The 21,013-nt window shown below is 37.9% G+C and overlaps 1 protein-coding gene across 16 annotated transcripts in view; it reads left to right on the top strand.

Moving 5' to 3' along the window:
- lola (longitudinals lacking) overlaps window positions 1-21,013 on the top strand; it is a 61,831-nt gene that overhangs the window by 31,460 nt on the left and 9,358 nt on the right. For 3 of the 16 annotated variants that reach the window (XM_017150513.3, XM_017150512.3, XM_017150514.3), the window contains exons 6-7: window positions 2,354-2,695; window positions 2,919-5,266. The exons of 4 other annotated variants lie outside the window; for them this stretch is intronic. In XM_017150513.3, coding sequence (XP_017006002.2) covers window positions 2,354-2,695; window positions 2,919-4,120 — 1,544 coding nt within the window. In that variant the 3' untranslated portion in view covers window positions 4,121-5,266. Of the gene's footprint in view, window positions 1-1,511; window positions 1,871-2,353; window positions 2,696-2,918; window positions 5,267-6,376; window positions 8,740-9,879; window positions 9,985-10,106; window positions 12,756-13,777; window positions 13,888-14,100; window positions 16,726-19,487; window positions 20,828-21,013 lie in introns of those variants that run through there. 9 more of the 16 variants (XM_017150515.3, XM_017150533.3, XM_017150523.3 and 6 more) reach the window with 9 other exon arrangements.

Raw genomic sequence — 21,013 nt, 5'->3', positions numbered from 1 at the left:
TATTTAACCAGAGAACTCTTTATGTTTTAACTTTGTTATATTGTTAAATAATATTTATCGACTAAGATCAGAAAACCGTTTGCGAAAAACAAGAAAAAAAATTAGAGTTAACTAAGTAAGTTACAACATAATGAACAAAATATACTCCAAAGAAACCAACCAAAAATATATATATATATATACACATATATACAAGGACATATACATATACCAATATATATATATTTTAGACGAAAACTGAACAAACAAAAAACAGCAACCAGACAAGAAATCGTTTTAGTAAAAGTGTATTTGGAACAAAGAAATTGCCATAACAGTCTAAAAGGATTAACGGATATATATATTATATATATGCATATATATATAATCAAACCAAAAACAATAATTACCAGAACGAGAACAACCGTAAGGAAAGTTTAATTGTAACGAAAGTTGTTTATTTTTTGTAGCGTAATATTTAACAACAATGAAACCGAGTAAATTGATAAATGATATATACATATATTTATTGTTAACGAAACCACGGAAAAGGCGAAATTATGAAACAAATTTATACAACAAGAATAATAAATAAAAAATAAACAGAAAAAAGCAAGAAAAACTTTCATTGACGAAGCTGATATTGTTAGTACCTTAAAAACATGAAATAAAATAAAAACCAATTAATAAATATTAATAATTGTAATAACAAGCGGTAGGTTTAAATGAACAAAAAAAAAACCAAGATTTGATGTAACCAAAACAAGCTAAGACCATTTGGGATTATGTTTTAATTTTTCGAGAAACCATTTAACCCCAAAAATTGTTATTTTTGCGAAAACTGAACAAATGGCATTATATATGGAATCGTTTATATACACATTGTTTGAAGAAAGTGGTAACAGAAAAAAAAAACAAACAAACAACAAGAATAATAAAGATTGATATTGAAATGTTGAAACCCCAAAAAAAATTATAAAGCCATTCATTATTTTTATCGGGCAGATTGGGGGTCGCCATGTTGTGTTTGTCTGAATTAATTAGTTTCCCTACTTACAGATCAACTATGACGAAGGCTCTAGAGTCAGGTCAATGGTTTGTTATCAAGCATAAACCATTGCTACCGTTACGCCATAGTAGACGGTACTACCTGCAACTGTGGGCCAAATCATTGCCTCTAATAAAGCAGTTTATATTTTTTAAGTTGCACAAAAATTAAAAATTAAACAGAGTTTTCGGAATGGTAAGATTTTGTCAAAATGTTTCCTCTTTTTGGTTTAGTCTTAGACTGTAACTCTTCTTTAGCTACCGATGTAACTTTCTGCTACAATAACTATCTATCGCTGTACAATTGAACTGGTAGCTGGTTATACAAAAACATGCGTTCCATATATATATCATACATATAGCATTACTCATATCAGACCCCATATGATTTTTGTCTTACTCTAATTTCGCACCCATGAAAAAAATAATTTTCTTAAATTACCAATTCTCTAACCTATTTCGTTTCTTTCTTGCAACTCTTTTAGAAAATGCCTGGACATTATCTGTGAAATCGGTCACCTCGCTAAACAATGCCTCACCATCAAACAACTCTCACATTTGCCCACGATGTGAGAAGGCCTACACGTACAAGAAGAATCTTTCGAGGCACCTGCGCTATGAGTGTGGTCAGCTGCCGACGGAGAAGTGTCACCATTGCTCCTATGTGGCACGCTACAAGCACAGTCTCAACATGCACGTAAAGACGCAGCATCCAGAACAGTTCAGTGAAACGTCATTGGGTTCGTCGGTTTCGAGCGAGGGTCCCAGGACTACACGGTCTCTAGCCCGCGGTCTCTTTGATTCGTCCCATGGGGGCAAAATTCCTTGATTACCTTAATAAATAGTTTTTAATCCGATCTCGGCCAGGTAAGTTGTATAGGAGGAAGAGAGAGAAAGAGGCCCGAAAAGACCCGCCTACTAATGTTAATAAAAAATGGCTTTTTGTAACCAAAATTGAAACGTGTCATTATTGAATTCTTCTGTAGTCCTTAAGTTAGTTAAGCTTTATTAGGGGCACGGTTTTTATTCCTTTTTTTGGCTGTGGTATTTTGTTTGTCCTTGGTTCTCATTTAATTGTCCTGTACAGCGAACACAACCCACCAACAAACACCTATATAATAAGTCTTTATATTTAAGAACATAGCTTAAGAACTAAAACGGAAAACCGAAAATTGTTTGCTTGTTTTTACCAAGTTAAGATGCAACTTAAATAAAAAAGAGTTCAAAGGATACTATTAGTGACAGGAGCTGAGCTTAACTACTTCCACTAAGCGGTAAATTTGTAAAATTCAAACTTTTACTAACCTCTATCAATTCGCTTCTGCAGCATCCAAGCAGGACAAGGGAGAGCAGACCGAGGGAACGCAGGATGAATTCGAACTGGACGACTGTTTGCTGGAGAGTAATGACATAGTGATAACTCAGAACAAGGATGGATTCGTGCTGCATGTGAAGAAGTTGGGCAACATAACGGCTGCTAAGTTGGAGGAGAATCAGGCAGCTTCACAACAACAGGCCCAAGCGGCAGTCACCGTCACCGGACCTGCTGGTCAGCCTACGCCGACAATCACGGAACTCTTGAACGCAGCCGCCGCTTCGCATTCGGACCCCAAACCCACGCTTACCACTTTGACGAGCACGCCCATCAAGTTGCCCTCATCGGAATGCGGTAAGTCCACAAAGTGACTCGTTAGCCATAATTGTTGAAATGCCTGTTTATTAAGCCCGACAATATTAGTGATATATTAGAACTACAAATATGATTTGAAAATACATAAATTTTCCCTATAAAGATTATTAAAATTTTTTAACTAAAGGCGTGAATCTTAATTTTATATTAATTTATAAACTAAACTAATAAAGCTGTTTTTAATGTTCTGCTCCCATTCCAGAGCTTATCAACATCAAAAAAATTATACCAACAACCACAACAATTGCCACACATCATGCGCACACGAGCTCGACAATCATACATCCGCACCACATCATTCAACATGTGTCCCAGGAGCCGCACCATCAGGAACACCATCAGCAGCATCAGACGATTCACATTGAGGAGGTGCCGCAGACGTCGCAGCAGCACCACCAACAGCAACATCACCAGCTTCAAACGGCCCAACCGACCCACACCCAAGTACAAAGCATAATCACGACCCATCCGGGTCAGACTATCAACCTGGTGGGTCTGCGCAATGTGCAGCTGGCTGATTCAAAGCCCATTGCCTCGCGGATACGGTATTCTCGTGGCAAGATCATTGGACCGACGGTGCAGAATCTCCAGATCGTGGAGACGCACGAGGCCATCCAGCATCAGCATCACGAGCTGTCCGATGGAACAAAGTATGAGATTAGCGAAATTGATCTTAACAACCCGAATGCATCGGCTGCGATCATTAGTGATCTGGTCAAGTATGCCGAGATCGATGATATAGAGCTGCCCGACGGCACAAAGATCGGCATTGGCTTTGCCCCCTCTGAGATCACCGAGCACATGCAGACCTCCGGCGGAGAAACGCACATTACCACCATCGAGCATGAGCCGCAGGAGCTGCAGACGGTGCACCAGCACGAGCAGACGCAGCAAACGCATCACATCCATACCGGCCAACTGCAGACGCACCACATTCAAACAGTGGTCCAGTCCAGCAGCAGCCAGCAGCAGCACGACCAGCAGCATCATCACCACCAGAGCATTGAGCTGCAGGACGATGATGGCGTGGAGACCATCATACCTGAGGAGCTGGGTATGCACGATTCGAGTAAGAGCTATACCATTCTCACCACGCGGCCAATGAAGGAGGAGTCGGAGCATGATCCGTCGGGCATGACCTATGAGCTGTCGCTGAGCGACTCATCCTTGGGGCCGTGCGATGATCCCGAGTCGCGGTATGTGTGCCGTCATTGCGGCAAGAAGTATCGCTGGAAGTCAACGCTGCGCCGCCACGAGAATGTCGAGTGTGGCGGCAAGGAACCTTGCCATCCGTGCCCGTACTGCAGCTACAAGGCCAAGCAGCGTGGCAATCTCGGAGTCCATGTGCGCAAACATCACCCAGAGAAGCCGCAGCTGGAGAGCAAACGAGGCCGCAAGATATAAGCGAAATTTGTAAAGGCACAGGAGTGTGAGTACACAGTTGTTGAGTGTAAACAAGTAACCAATTTTAAGGTTTAGACCAGTTTAATTATTATTTAAACTATTCTGTATAATTTTATAAACGTGTACACTCTATTAATCTTAAAGTTCTTATTTGTTGATTATTTTTATTAAGTTTATAAGTCGATTTGCCCTCGGTTTTTAAAAGCTATACATTTCGAAAAAGCATTAACTCCGTACTTTGTGCACTCAACTAAATTTCACTAGGCTTTAACATTTATGTCTTCACATTTAATATAATTGGTTATATGTTTCGTTTAATTCATCGTAATTTTCAAAATTACTAAAAACAAAGCCCAAAACAGTCGACAAAATGGAAACAAGAACTTTAATCAATGTGCAAGTATTTTCATGGAAATAACACAAAGAATATAGAAGCAACTATATAAATGAAAAAATTACCCTAAGTATAATTAAAAACTTAATTCTTTATGTATGTGTGCGTGCTCTCAAAAAAAAAGAAAATTTAAAAAAGATACACAAATTATTGATTTCAAGATGAGTTACTAGAATATAACTGAAACCGTGGAATTAATTTTTACTGCAATTCAACGTTTTTGGAGAAAAGTGCACATAAATTTCATTTTTTAAAATCAGAAAATAGATAATGTTACCTATTTAAGGAAAACTAACTGACAAAATTGGAGAGAATTGTAAAGTTGTCTAATTTGGAGGCTTACAAAATTAACTCTGTAGGAATTTGTTTTCAAATCTTTATATATAAAATATATGGAAAAAAATCACAAAAATATGTAAAAGATAGAAAGTTATTCTACTGTATATTAAAAAATTAAAACACTTTACTCGAACTTAGTAAAATTGAATGTACATCTGAATATCTGAGTAAAACGTGAACACTTTGAAGCGTATTTTCACAGATAAAGTTAAATACAAAATACAAACAAATTCTAAACATATGTATTAGAACAATATATATAAATATATAATGTCTTTTTGCAGTTTTTTGTGTGTAAATCAAATAATTGATTGAAATTAAACATTTATTATGAATACTTATCTATAGAAATTATATTTTGAAAAATAGTTGTATAAACCAGAAGGTCAAAATAAAATTATATAAAAACCAAATTCAAAGCTTTTATGTGTGTGATAGGTACAAAATAGCATTGCGAAAAGTTCATACTAACATATTTCTCTTTCCAGGTGACCGATGAGACTTCAACAAGAGATTGGCCCGTGTTAGCTAGCCACCACTTTACAATCGGATCTTTTCCGAGCATAACTAATATATTTCTCTTTTCTTTTAGATTGACCCTTGGACCGGGACTTCGATTGGGACTTGTGAATCCAGCCAACTATCCGCATTGAGCTAAACTTAAGTAAAAACATGCCAAACAATTGTAAAAGGAAACAATTGCCATTGCTATATACTATTATGTCTAAGAGCCCGAAATCTAAACGTTCGTTTCTGTATGCCACTAAAAAGTAACCAGACCCGAATCGAACCTGAACCACAACCTGAATCCATATTCCCAGCCGTGTTTATCGATGTGTTCAAGCAAAATCAAAACAGCAACTACAAAAACCCACCCCAAGCAGCACTCTCCAGCTACAATTCAATTAATATAGTTATCTTCTTTTTTAGTTTTTTAAATTTATTTTAAAAATAAATATGTTTACACCCTGCACTAATTGGCCTTAATTTGCTCAACGTTTTATTGAGAGAGAGTTTTCTATTTTACTTTATCTGTTAACTGTATATATGTTTATTATTTTGTACTCTAATTTTGAATCATGCCACGACATCCTAATGCTTTTTATCCTCACTTATATATATAAATATTCACCCCTTAAACGCTTTGACTAATTATTAATTTTTGCTTTGCGTGTCCGCCTCATCCAGATCATCCCAGACAAATCCTCCACTCTCATTTGTGTGTGTCTCTCTGTGTTGGTTACCCACCCAGCTTGATCTAACAGCTAAATCCCTAAGTGTTAAGTTTGTTTTATTATGATTTTGATATACATGAGTATCTTTTGAAGTTGTCCTGTGTCCAGTCAAAAGTAATTCTATTTATTTTTCGTTCTTCTTTTCTTTTGTTTTTCTTTTCTCGTTTTTATTTTCATATGTTGTGCGCTGCAAACCCCCAAAAAAAACATAAACTAAACAAACTACAAACTCCACAAAAACACATGAAATCCACGCTTGAACTTGTGACAAACGAAATGATAACATAGATCTGAGTATTACGCGCATAGCCGGACTTACCTGGAACGAGTGGAACGCCCGCCTGGCCATGCCCCTGGTAACCCTTCGCGAAGGAGTCCAGCCCCTGGTCTTTCCCACCGACCTCTCGGTAGACAAACAGCAGGGAGCGGCAGGATTGACCGCCAAGGATGCGACCTCCAGTGGAAGAAAGACGCCCACAGATGTGGGATGCAAAAGTGAACCGCGCGCTGCATCCACGCCAGCCAGAATTCACAGCAGTAGCAATCACAGTAATGGAAATGGCAGTGGAAAACCGACAAAAACCAGTAGCGGCGGCAAATTGAAACACCTGAGTGAGGAGGAAGCCACGGCACTGATGCTAAAAGCCGTGGCCGAAAAACAGGCAGCTGCAGCTGCCGGCACCGAGCTGAGCTTTGGCGAGGATCAGGCCAGTTCGGGGAACGGAAATAGCAGCGACTACCCGGCCACTCTGAGTGGAGCCGTTACCTTTGCGGATGTTGGCGGCCCAGCTGGACTATGCCACATCAACATCCTAAACAGCATCAGCGCCATGAATAATCTGATTAGCGGCAGTACGGCGGCGGGCGTTGGCATGACCACTGGATCAGGATCGGGCCAATCGTCCTCGAATAGTGGCCACAACAACAGCGGTGGCGGCGGCAATAGCGTGCTGGGCGGTGCGGACAACGGTGCTGGACACCCCTGTCCCGTCTGCGGGAGAGTCTACAAGCTAAAGTCCTCGCTGCGTAACCACCAGAAGTGGGAGTGTGGCAAGGAGCCGCAGTTTCAGTGCCCGTTCTGCGTCTACCGTGCCAAGCAAAAGATGCACATTGGCCGCCACATGGAGCGCATGCACAAGGAGAAGTTCAAGCTGGAGGATGTGAAAAATTTTGCCGGATCCGGCGGCTTGGATGGCGATAGCAGTGGAGCAACGGCGACAGCGGTTTCTGTGGCAGCGGCGGCAGCTGCTTTGGCCAGCGGAGTGGAGTTGCATCCTCACTTCTCGTAGAGAAGCCCTCTAGTGAAGGAGTCTTGTACAAAAAGTTAACGTTGATCAGTTATTAATGTTGAGAAAGGCGACCAACTAAAAAAACAGAATCAGGGATATTAAGAACGAAAGGAAATTACATAAAAAAAGAAAATCAAATAACCACACACACCAAGCTCTCGGGAAAACGGAATCAGTGTGCCAAATTAAGCTTAAAACAAACAAAACAAAAAAAAACAAATGAGTAAAAACACAATGAAATAGTTTTGTAAGATGCCTGGATGTTTCGAAAAAAAACGTGTTCGAATGGACCGAAAACAATTTGTTGCAAAGCACAAAAATTTACGCCATTTCACATAAAATAATTTTTTGTTATTGTTATTAATTGTTTACACGAGACCGATTTGAAAACATATAATTTTTATTATTTCATGCAAACAGCAAAGTGATCAGTAAAATGATTTTACACAAAAACAATTTTAGATATTGCAACATTCCACAAAACGTAAAAAAATGAAAGACAACTTGTACAATGAAACGGTTAAAAATTATTCAATAATATCATAGGCTTAGCAAGAAAAATATATATATATAAATATATATATGTACTAATATATAAAGTAGAAACAGTAGCAGTAGCAAACTCAGTGGATAAAAAGGAAAACTCAGACCATATTAAGATATTACTCCCTAAGAGAAACAATAATTCAATTTAACCAGAACGGTTCGTTTCGAGTACACCCAGCGAATAAGAGAAGCCTCGGCTTGAAAGTCAAATTCCCAGTGGGAATTGAAAAGAGCGTTAAAAATATAAGCTAAAGCCGAACTTTTATCAATCGATGTTCTGGTAGCAAGCGATAGAACCCAATGGAAGATATTCAGTACAGAGTGCCAAACAGATTCAATTTAGGTTTCCATACAGCCAGTCAGTCAGTTAACCAGCCCCTTCAAACAACATTTTACCTCAAGTGGAAATATTTTGCTATTATAACGATGTCTTAGGCTAGAGGAGAAAACATTCACTAAGCTCAGCAAGTTTTTATAGAATTTAATGTAGGCGAGGCGAAACGGTTGATAGTCAACGGAGAAAGTGCCTTGAAAAATTGATGGAAAAATCGAAGCAATTTGCAAACATTTTATTTAAAAATCTATGATAAACCAATATTCGTAATTGTTTAAAGCCATATGAAGTAGGTTAAGGCAGCAATTTAAGTCAAAAGTCAACCAACCGGAGGAGGTCGGGATTTAAATGGTTTTTATTGGACATTTAAACTCAGGTACTTAGTGAGGGCATGACCCAAATTCCAAAAAAAAAAAAATAAAAAAAAAAACAAAAGACAAAATTTCAGTAGCTGAGCTACCACAACAGCAACCACAAAACAAGTAACAGAAAACAAAAAACAACCAACAGAACACCGCCACAAAATACGTCACATGCACTTTTATTTATTATTTTTTGATAACTTATGAATATGGTATGAATGTGTGTGTTTTTATTTTTTACTTTTATTCTGCACATTTATAAGTAGTCAAGTGTAATTTATTTTTATTTTCTTTGCTTTCCACTACTACGAAATACATTCCATAGAAGATTTTATTAAGCTTTAATTAATCGACGAAAAACTACAAACATTCACAAGAACAGACAAACTAAACCCAAACAGAAATGTGCGGCCAGTAAAACTGTGCAACAAAAACAATTATTTTTAGAGCTCTGATAATTTAATACTTTATTAAAGACATAGAACCAGAGGAAGAAGACGAAAAATCTCGAATGCTTACGTATAAAATATTTCTTTAAGAAACTAAAGTTCTTAAAAAACATTGGTTATATAATTGCGGTGTTGGGCTAAGTTTAGCGACTCTTTATACAATGAAGAATAAACGAAACAATTTATAAAATTCCAAAATCGAAACATTATGGCAAAAGTGGAAAATTTCAAATTTTCTAATAACAATATTGTTGAACAATAGGAAAACGCAAAACTATATAAATAGAAAATAATTTTAAATAAATAAAACACTTAATAAGACAAAAAATACTCATTAAACAAACAGAATTAGCATACCCTTATATATATAATATATATATTTAATTTTTCTATGAATTGTTTGTAAAACTTTTTTGTAAATTGATTAAAAAAACCCAAATTCAATGTGAAAAATATACAAATTCCATGTAATAAAACGCAAAAGAAACGAAAGTTGTTTGCAATAGTGAGTTGATAAATTATTTACTTAAGTCTAAGCTGATATGTCTTATTTTTTACACACAGATTTAGTAGCGTTTTGTTTACTGCTTGTAAGTATTGATTATATTTATTTCTTTTAAATAATACACAAAGTTTTATTTCATTTTTTGAATCATTTTATTTCGAAACACACAAATTATTAAAGACTTAAAAATGGATAGGGCATCACTTCAAGTGTAGGCAAACATCAAAATCTATTTTAAAGTTTATTACTACCTTTCATAAATATATGATTACTAATGGAAACCATAAAATGTCTTAACATTTACAGATGAAAGTGGCCAGCTCGAAGGTGGCGAGTCCAGGATTCGAGTGCGTAACTGGCTTATGTTGGCTGACAAATCGATCATCGACAAGTCCTCAGATAAACCCTCAGGTATTTGGCTGCACTGACTGCATTAATCCTATTTCATACATGATTTTATTAATTTTGTTATTTACGAATTTTGGTTTATTCGTACTTTTGAACTTTCCAATAACTTTGTTTTCTTTTTACAGTCTTACATTTTGTTTTGTTGCTGAGCATACACACCCACATCATAAGTTTTTTACGTATTTTGTTACGATTATACTCCGAACATTCATTGACAAAATTAACTAACTTTAACCATTCCGAATTTCTATTTCATGACTAACCAATCAAAAAAAATCGACAATAAAACTAACCATCAGACAAACTAACTCAGTCCAAAAAGTCACTCATAAACGATGCTAAAACCACTAACAAGTCATCGACGCCGATCCGGCCAAGAGTTCCGACGACGACTACGTCCACGTCCACGGCGGCAGCGGCAGCAGCAGCAGCAACAGTTGCAGCCAAGCAGGCGGCAGCGGCCATTGCCAGCAGCAACATCAATAACAACAACAGCAGTTTGACCCAGACGCTGACCCAGACGGTAACCCGAATCGGGAGCATTGGACGCACAACTATTGCCTGCATCACGCCGGCAAACAATGGTAACAAAAGCTCGTCGAGCAACTGCAATGTGGATGCTGCGTCGGCAGCAGCTCTGGCGGCCGCTGGCGTGGAACTGGACAGCATTGATGACACCATGACCGAGGTGATTGTGAAGATCGAGAATCCGGAGAGTATGCCGCTCAATGAGGAGGAGGACGACGAGGCCGTTTGTAACGAGGCCATCGAAGACGAAAATACCTTCGACTATGACCTAAAGCTGGGCAGCCCGTTGTCGTGGACCTACGATGCGGTTAAGATCGAGAACGAAGAATTCGAGGATAGCTATTTAATGGACAACGATGACGACGATGATGACCTGTTGACCACGGCGGCGGCAACGCAAAAGCATGCGAAGCAATCGAATGACAAGCAAATTGCTGGATCCCTGGGCTCCGGAGCTGGTAGTGCGGGTGCTGTGAAAAAGATCGTTTTGAGTCCACAGCAGCAGCAACAATTGCTCGAGCAGCAGCAGCATCTGCAACACTTACAACTCCAGCCCACCAGTCAGTCCTTGCAGATCAAGTTGCCCGCCATACCAGCCACAATTACGACGATTTCGGCACCCAAGCAAATGATGTCGGGTGCGGGAACGAGTGGTTCTCTCTCCACGGCCAACTGCACGTTGATGAGCAACAAGTTAGGACTGCCCATGAAGAGCCAGAATCTCGACCTGCACTGGTCGCACTCGGACGACAATCGCTATCGCGTCCTCGTCCAGAACAAGCGCACACGCAAGGAGTCACTGGAGCACTCCGCCGACATGATCTACAATGCAGACATCGAGAAGCCGTGGGTGTGCCGCAACTGCAATCGCACCTACAAGTGGAAGAACAGTCTCAAGTGTCATTTGAAGAACGAGTGCGGCTTGCCGCCCCGCTACTTCTGCAGCAAGATGTGCGGCTATGCCACCAATGTCCACAGCAATCTGAAGCGTCACCTAAACACCAAGTGTCGGGATCGCGAGAAGGATGCCGAGGAGGAGAAGAAACCGCTGCCCGGGGGCAACATGCCGGTGGTCGTGGGCGTTGGCAATGGAACCGTTGTTCCAGTCAGCAACAGTACTAACAACAACGGCGGCAGCAGCACCAGTAGCACCTATACCTTGGTGTTTCAGAACGACAGTGCTTAGGAGAGACTTGGACTTGTACAAAATGCAGGCAGCGGCTAAGGAACGGCTTTGGGAACGAATATTCTGCTAGTGCAAATCTTGGTTACTCCTTCCAGTTGTTTTTAGGGGACCCAAGGATATCGGGACTCTTTAAAAATTTTTTATTTTCGTTGAACGAAGCCGGTGATGCCGTGGAAACTAGGAGTAGTTTGCAATACATTGAACAAAAAAACAATGCAAGAAATATATTGTATTGCTTTAGCGAATTCTCAAAAAAAAAATTAAACTTAAACTTCATATAAATATGTGTAAATTTTTTCCCAGAAAAAAAACAAAAAAACAAAACCAAAAAGAAAATTATATAAACTAGTCATCAACTAAATTTGTTTTAAGTGTGCTACAAAAACACAAGAACAAACCAAAAAAAAAGGGAAACTTTTGTAATAATTATTTAAATAAAAGAAACCCTAAATATATGCATGGCATGAACATAAAGCAAATGCCCCTCCAAAGATACTTAATAATAATAATTACCTTTTTGATTTCGTATTATGTTTGCATACGCAATACTTTTTTTAATTTGTTAGAAACATTTTTAAAGAATTTATTTCTGGTCATTAAGTTATGCTTATATAATAATTATTAACTGAAAACGATTATCTAGTCAAAACGAAACGATAATTAAATATAATATTTTCAATTTTAGACAAAAATTAAACCTAATTGATAATGACAATGTTTATAAAGTTTAATTCGAAATATCATCAGCGCATGTATGCTTTGAAAAATTGTTAGATTTAATGAACAGAATCACGAATCAGATCCGGCACTGAGTCCCGCGAGTTGTACCATCAAATTACCTTACCAAATTGTAATGTAAACAAAAAAATGACAAATACCTCTATGAAGTTGCAAGAGAGAAACCATTATATTAATTGAGTACGATTATAACTATGTATTTCCCATAAACTGATGAATCGTAATTATTGCCGGCTAAATGTATTAAAAACCAAACAACACAACCCCAAAAGAAAATTCGAAATACAATTAAAAGCAAATGTCAAAAACAAAATACCAAAAACCCATGTTGTACTTATTTTTATGAAAACATTTCCTCATTCCACATCATACAGGTACAGCTCAATCGTCACTCCATATCTTCCACATCCTCTCCCTCCCCTCCATCCAAAAGTTCTTAGGCAATTTATTCGTTTGCTTAGAATCTATACTAATCAGATCTATATTTCAGGTGGATGGATTGATGTGATGTTGATGATGAATGATGATGGTGGTCTTGACTGATGAACGCCAGCCAAACAACGCGATTCATGGTGTTGCCTCTTCCCTCTCTTATTGTTGTTTGCATGCTTAACTACTACAACCTATATAAAAACTATTATACATTATAGATATGCATAACTATGTATCCTTCTACTTAGACTTTATACATATGTATTTGTTAGACGAAGTAACTATAATTTACATAACTATGTATGAGACCTATTAGATTTGTAGTTTGATATTTTTTGTTATACTACATTTGTTTGTATTGCCGAAGGTTTAACTTTAAGTTTCTTTTACCTATCTATCTATCTGTCTTCTTCCTAGCGATTGTAAAGCGTATCCTATATATAGCATTACATTTATTTAAAAATTAAAACATGAAAATGAAACAAAAGAAAAACTTAGTTTGTATAGAATTATTTTTTACAAATATTCATTACTTCTACCGAGAACTTTTAATTTTACTTGACTATTGTATTATTATTTTCCTTACATTTAAATATTGCATGCGTATTTATAAAGTGATAAAGCGAGCAGACAAAACTTTGCGAACTGGAAACCGGGAAGGGATTTCCAAGTCCTGCGAGTAATACGTCCTCCCCTCTCCTAGTACTATTAAGTGTTATTTGTCACTAACCACCCAACACATATTCCTAAAAAATTATTTAAAAACTATGTTTTTGAAGCCATTTATCACTTGTAACTTGACCAAAAAGTTGTTGTTTATTTTTGCTTAGCTCTCTCAAAATGTTTTACTCAACATTTTTGATGTACTCATTGTGTTTTAATTTAATATTTAATGAAAATTTACTTTTGCAGCCTACTTACACAAGTTCACACACACACACAGAAACACTGACATCTACACACCACACAGACACACACACCAATCCAGTTCACTCCACTCCATATAGCACCATGTCTCACTAAAGCAACATATTTAACTCAAAAACAAAAGACTCTAAACAACTACGGTAAAACTTCATTTTTTATTTATTTCCAGTTAGTAATAGGTCTTTTTATGATTTCTATCCAACAAAGGCAAAAAAAAAATCTGATAAACCATCTATTTAACAAGATGATAAATGCGGCAATCTATAATGATATTTCTTCTATTTTCATATTTTAACCACTCTTCCCAGATTTTGGCCGATTGTCGCCCAACCGTCGCAGCTACAGCCTATTGGGCATCAAGACGAGTCCGTACACCAGTCCCATTGGCACGCCAGTCATTAAGTTCGAACCGGGCAGCGGTCTGGAGGATCACAATGAACACGGAAGTGGCCGAGCCACGCCCACCACCCACTGCCCGGGTAACCTGCTGGTGCCCAAGTCCCAGCCGCGTCATGGAAATGGCGACAACGACGACAGTAACGACGAGGACAGCATGGAGCCCTGCGATCTGCGCATGGACCTGGCCAAAGCCCTGCTAGCTGCTGCCCAAAGTGGTGCGCCCGCCGCCCTGCCGCTTGGCCATCATCATCACGCTGGCCACCATCCTCATGGGCGAGCCCTGCCGCAGCTAATTTATCCGGCTGTGGCGGTTCAGATGCCACGTCCAGATACGCCGTCGCGCCGGTTCAGCAGTAGCAGTGGTCCTGGCCAGGATGGGGCGAGCAGTGTGGCTGTTCAATTTGTGGCCGCTGCAGCAGCCGCTGGGCTGGCCGCCAACAACACAGGTGCCTCAACTGTCGCCGGAGGAGGGGCTTCAACTTCTGCGGCAGCAGCAGCGGCCGCTGCAGCGGCGGCAGCCGCAGCATCATCTGGCGGATCCACGGTAGGAAATTGGAGCAGTGGTTCTGGAAGCGGAGGTACTGGAGGAGGAGCAGGTGGTGGCGGCGGAGGAGGCGGTGGCGGGGCCTATGCCTGCGATAGATGTGGAAACACCTACGCCCGACCGCACAGTCTCAACCGGCATGTGAGATTCGAGTGCGGCGTGGAGCCCAAGTTCGAGTGCCCCATTTGTCACAAGAAGTCGAAGCACAAACACAATCTCGTGCTGCACATGCGCACCCACCAACATCGATGATACAACAAATGCTGCAACGGCATCCAATGACGCCAGGCTCTCAAACAACTAGTGGTTGTCGGGACGGATCCGGATCCGGAGTCGGTATCGGGGATCTAGAGGATTCACAGTTCAGGTTCTATCATAGGTTTTGGGTCCTTAGTGCCGGGTCAGCTTCAGTCAAAGTCCTAGAGTCCCAAGTCCTAATCACACACAGTTCAGTCCAGTCCAGAGCGCGGTTTTATGTAATTTTCCAAATGATCTTGAAACATATAGTCGTTTTTACATACATATAAAAATATATATCTATCTACATAAATATATATATACAACTACACTAACTCGTAACTATGTATATACTGAAAGAATATTAACAAATTCTAATTCTAGACCATTTTTAACGATTTTTTTTTGTTCACTTTTTAATTTTGATAGTTTTGTCAGTAACAGAAAGTGTTTTATTTTGTAATTACTTTGGTTTTCAATTGGCAGGAGTTCTGAAGCAGGCGATTTCTTTTGAGGGGCGCGCGAGAGTGCAGGCGCCGTCGCATGTTGCATGATGTGTGTAAATCCTTAGGAAAACTCAATGATCTCAATGAACTTTTTCTTGATTGTGGTAAAAATACGGAAAATGGGGAAAATTATGCATTTTATTGTAGCAACAGCAAACGCAAACAAAAAAAAAACATTCACATTAATTATAGTGTAATTTCTAGTGCAGGGCACTCTCGCGCGTCTTTCATGTTTACACGTAAACACCAGTCAGAGACAGAGTCAAAATGTAGAGCTTAAGTTAGACCCCAGAGAAGGCGTTTCCAAATCTGATTCGACTAGATCATGTGCAATACGAAACAGGCACCAAAAAAAAAAACAAAAACACAATGAATTAAAGCAGTCGTCGTTCTTACCTTTTCACATTTTTTGTTTGTTTATATTTACAAACTCACATCGATAAAAATGTTCGAAGTTTGCTTAGGTACGCGTACGCACCCCAAAGGCCACAGGAATGCATGATACAATATATTACGCATATATATATAACAAATTATAGCTAGTAGTTAAAACGCAACGATCTCTATCTACTCTTTTTCTAAAAAACAAAGCAAACAATTTATTAATTTATCTTGTGCTCATTCCATAAACGTTTTTTAAATTATGATTTAATTATGAACCACGATATGTGATAGCGGGAATTTTAATTTGACCAAAAAGGAAAAACAAATCAAAATTAGCGTGGCTTTGGGTTTAGGCGCCTCTACACAAAGCAAACCGTTTTTAAAGGCAAACTAAAACAGTTATTAATTATTTTTAAATATCATTAATATAAACATAAACAAGCAGCATGTACGAGTGTGAAAAAGGAGGTAGAAATTGGCAATGTAAACGGGTTGGGGGAACTCGCATCGAGTCACAGTCAGAAATATAAATTGGTATGTGATATAATGAATATAGTCCTCATTGTAATTAATAGTAATAATAATTGTATATTTTTCCTTGTTAAAAATAATTTACTTTTGTCAAAATTTGAAGAGAACCCTGAAATATTGCAGTACGGTCTTGTTATAAAACGATAAAATATAGATATATTGACGCGCGTTTGTTTCACACATGCATACACAAAAACATTAATTAACGTTTTGATAATTGTTGATATACAAAAAAAAGAGCTTAAAATGTATAACAAACTCGCTTAGGTACTTCATAACAAAATATTAAAATCGAAAAAATATAAAACAAAAAAAAACACATAGAGGGCGCATACCATAATTTGTTGTCAGTTTTAAAGTTGTGCCACACAAAAAATGTGATAAAGAAGTAAATTAAACAACAGACAACAAATTGGCACAAGTCAACACAAAAATATGTACGAATATTAAACAAAATTGTTTAAATTGTTAAAACAAAACGAAAAAAACAACAAAATTCTTATCGGTCAGTATTCGAATTAGGTGAGGAAATTCTAAATTTAATACGTTATAAATTTAAAAAATATATTTGGTTATCTGCTTTGATTATCTATACTTTTTAGTCGCTTTCTTGCGCTAGTCAGTTTCCAGACAGTTTTGCTTATCATTTTGTTAGATTTATGAATAATAATGTGCACTACACGAAATTCACTATTTGTATCCGTTTTGTATAATCAATAATCTAAATGCGATTTATTTAACTTTTTTCTAAGGTTGTGGTTCTTATTTATCTATAAAGCATAATAATTTTAATTACATATAATTTTTTTGTTACAACAAAAGCAAGGAGAAGAGTTTGGATTCGTCTACTATGCCTATTTTATAATTTATCAACAGCGCATGTGATGGACTCGAAATGAACCAAATATAAAAGATTGTAAGAAAATTCAAGACAGATGAGACCATGCAAGCAATTTTGGTCCGAAATGGCAAAACTTTCGAGTCGTATAGTTAAAAAGTAAAGAAAAGCATGTGATAAATTTCAATATAATTTGATTAACAAACAATTTACTAACACAAAATCCCCACAACATCCCTAAAACAAACGCAGACAGTTCGCATATGTCCAAATGGCGCCAGGAAATTGTTCGGGTTGAGAACGGGCTAAGATAGCCGTTACCAGGCATATGTATGTGGGCAAATAGCATAAAAAGTAAAATATTTTTCGAGAAATTGTACTAACCCAGATAACTCTATTTCTACTAATATGTATCTTTAATAATTCTGTTAAATAAACAATATCAAAGATTTATAAACACCCAAAACACACCCCAAAACACAAAATACACGTTTAAAAAAGTTGTAAACAAGGAGCTGTGAATGTAAAATTATATGTAAAGCAAAATATATCTATATATAGATACAAACAAACATACAAACATATAAAGGAATCGATGTGATTAATTGTGATTGAAATGAAATGAAGCACGGATCAGATCGGATCTGATGAGATGGGAGAAGAGGAGAGTGGGTGGGCAATAGATTGAGTTACGGACATGAGAAAGGCTTTCTTTTCAAACACTTACACACACAATACACAAACAACACACATACATAATAGATAAAAAATATGTTCTAAGAAAATCTGATATTTTGTTTATTTTTACTAAGCTACATTTTCTGTTTGATTTTTGTTCTAATATTATTTCCAAAAATAAAACTAATAATACAAAATGGGGAATTAAATACATAGCACACGCATACACAATAAATCAAGTAAATCGTAGCCTTAAGTTAACCAAAAAAAGGAAGTGAGAATTGAATGTTGATTGCTGTTAACGCACGCTTCACGAATAGTAAATGTTGACAATGAATGCAAAGCGCCGAAAAAATTTAGGAAAATGTGTCTACAAAACGAAATACAAACCGATTCGAGTTGGAACATTTGTTATATAGCTAAGGTTGCGCCAACAAATAAATTTACAAAAAAATTTATACAATACGACAAAAAATCACATTGCTTTTTGCACTGCAATTTAGATTAACAAATTGAAAATAGAAATCAATATATTTATGAAAATGAAATCTAACTAAACAAATGACATTCAAAATGCCAGTTAGAATATGAAAAAGTGTGCTTAAACCAATTTCAATGTAACTAAGAAATGTTTAAACGAATTCAGAGTAAATTTAATTATGTAATTGTGTATAAAGCCGAGAAAACGCCTTAAACAAAATTTGTAAAACTATTTTAAATGTTAAACGAGTAAACGATTTAATTGTTATAAGTAACAGGCAAAAACAAAACAAGAAATAAAAACTAAATTTAAATATATATTGAAAGAAATAGAAAAACAACAACCACCTTTAAATGCAGTTTGAAAACGCTCTCTTTACAGCTAACCGTATAGCAGAATACAGTAAAAGTTGAACAACCTAAAAAACCTTGAACTAATAGTACCTTTTCTCTTTTTCTAGGTTTACTGGAAATCCAGAGGTGCGGAAAATTCAGACGGAGACCGAGGACATCTTGAATGGCCACACATGCTAATCAATGTTATTATACTGAAAGTGAACAGAGCTTAGTTATACTGACAAAACCAAATATATGATAAACATATGTAATTTAATTTGCTGTATTGTTGTAGTTTTGAAAACCATACCAACAACTACACACCAACACCGAAATTTGATTTGTGATTTCTTGTCCATTACCTTATTGTTTCTGTAAATATGTTCCCAAGCTTTTGTTTAGAGAAATGCTTGAGTGGCTTTGTATATGTGGTGCATTCGTGTTACTCTTCTGGGGATTGTGTCATCCATCCATCATCGCATCTTCATCATAAAAACATCATCAATTGCCTTCCAAAAGCTGCTAAAACTTCATCAAAAAACCAAACGAAACTCAACAACAACCAGGTCCACCATTCAACAACATTCACCATCCTGCGTCTCTTGGGTAGTAGCCAACAAAACACTAAGTTCTCAATATTATTTGATTAATTTAACTAATTTAAGTTGATGTGTGCTCAGTTATTGGCCCACTATTAATTTGTCTTTGGTTTGTTCTCCTTTTATTTTGTTTCGATCCCTTCATGCTGTGTGTGTTGGCCAGCAGACATCTATCCGATCCTGGGCAGTCTCCTGGGTGTGGACACCTCGACGAGTGCAAATCCGGGCTCCAGTGCCAATGCCAGTGACGAGTTCTATGGCTATCATCTCAACAACAATAACACGACCGCCACCAGTAGCAGCACCACCATCACCCATGCGAAGACCACCTCGGGCAGTGGTGCGAATTCCAGTGGCGGAGGAGGCCTGTCCCGGGATTCCTTTATGCAATGCAAGCACTGCAATCGGTACTACAAATCGCACCAGAAGCTGCAGGAGCATGTGCGCAAGTACTGCCTCAAGCAGAAGAAGTACAAGTGTATGTCCTGCGAATATCGATCCCGGCGCAAGGACCATGTCCTCCGGCATGCAAAGCGCAAGCACTGCATGCTCTACGAGCAATCCAGGGACAACGAGGAGAGCCTGTATGTGATACGCAACGAGGATGACCTAAGCAACGACGAGGAAGCAGGCGAAGGTGAAGATGGCGATCCCGAGGATGGCGATGCCGGTGGCATGGACAGCGATGTGGCGGCCGCCCTGTGCGAGATTAACTTCGATTTCGCCGGCAGGGATCTGACCATCACGGCGGTACCGGCGTTGCAGGAAAGCGAGGAGGATGACGAGGACTACGACGAGGATGGCTAGAACAGCGAAGTCTTTACATCCGGAGAGCAGCCGCTCGAGAGGCGTAATGTGAAATGTTTACCAAATGAATAATGACAATAGTTGCTTGTCCAAGTAGTAGCTACCTCCAACCTCCAAAACCATAACCAACCTACCGAACCCCATTGTTGTGGCAGCGCTGGTCCACATTCCTGCACAAATTACTTAATGAACTTTTGACTTTTTATACCGATTTCTCTGAGCGCATTCCGTTTTTTAACTTTTCGTTTCATTTTAACTGTCTTTGTGTTTGAGTTATCCCTAAGTTAGCCGCAAATCGGTCAAAGACCATTTTATTTATATACACATACGATACGTACATGATACAGATACTATATATGGAAAACCTAAGTGTTTAGTTCTACTGTGGTTGGTGTTCTCAAAACTCAAATATTCTTGCCAGCAATTAGGGCTTTCGCATGCGAAGCAATCAAAGACTTAAAGCGCCATTAGTTTGCCACGTTTTTTCAAACACACATATATATATTCCTCAGTTATACATTTAACAATTCGATATACCTACTATATAAAACGCCTGTAATTATAGTTCTTGGTGTTCTATGAAGCAAAGCAAACGTAAAGCAAGAATTTGTACATTTTTAAAAAATATATTGTAAATGCAAGCAATTAAGAATAAAGCATACGAATCATATATGCGTGAAAGCAAAACCCAAACAAGCCCAAGTTTATAATGCCTCAACCAAACCCACACTCTCCAACAAAATCCAAAATAAATCCAAAAAACCAATTGGACGGCCTTGCAGCTCACACACTTGTTAATGCTTACAAGTAATTATAGAACCGATTCTTGAGTTAATCATCCAGCGGATGACTAACAAGTGTCTTTCTTTTTCCCTGGCTTTT

Source organism: Drosophila takahashii, chromosome 2R (genome assembly GCF_030179915.1).
Source record: "Drosophila takahashii strain IR98-3 E-12201 chromosome 2R, DtakHiC1v2, whole genome shotgun sequence".
Taxonomy (NCBI): Eukaryota; Metazoa; Arthropoda; class Insecta; order Diptera; family Drosophilidae; genus Drosophila; species Drosophila takahashii.
The sequence above is the reverse complement of the archived record's forward strand: the minus strand, read 5'-3'. Positions and strand labels throughout refer to the sequence as shown.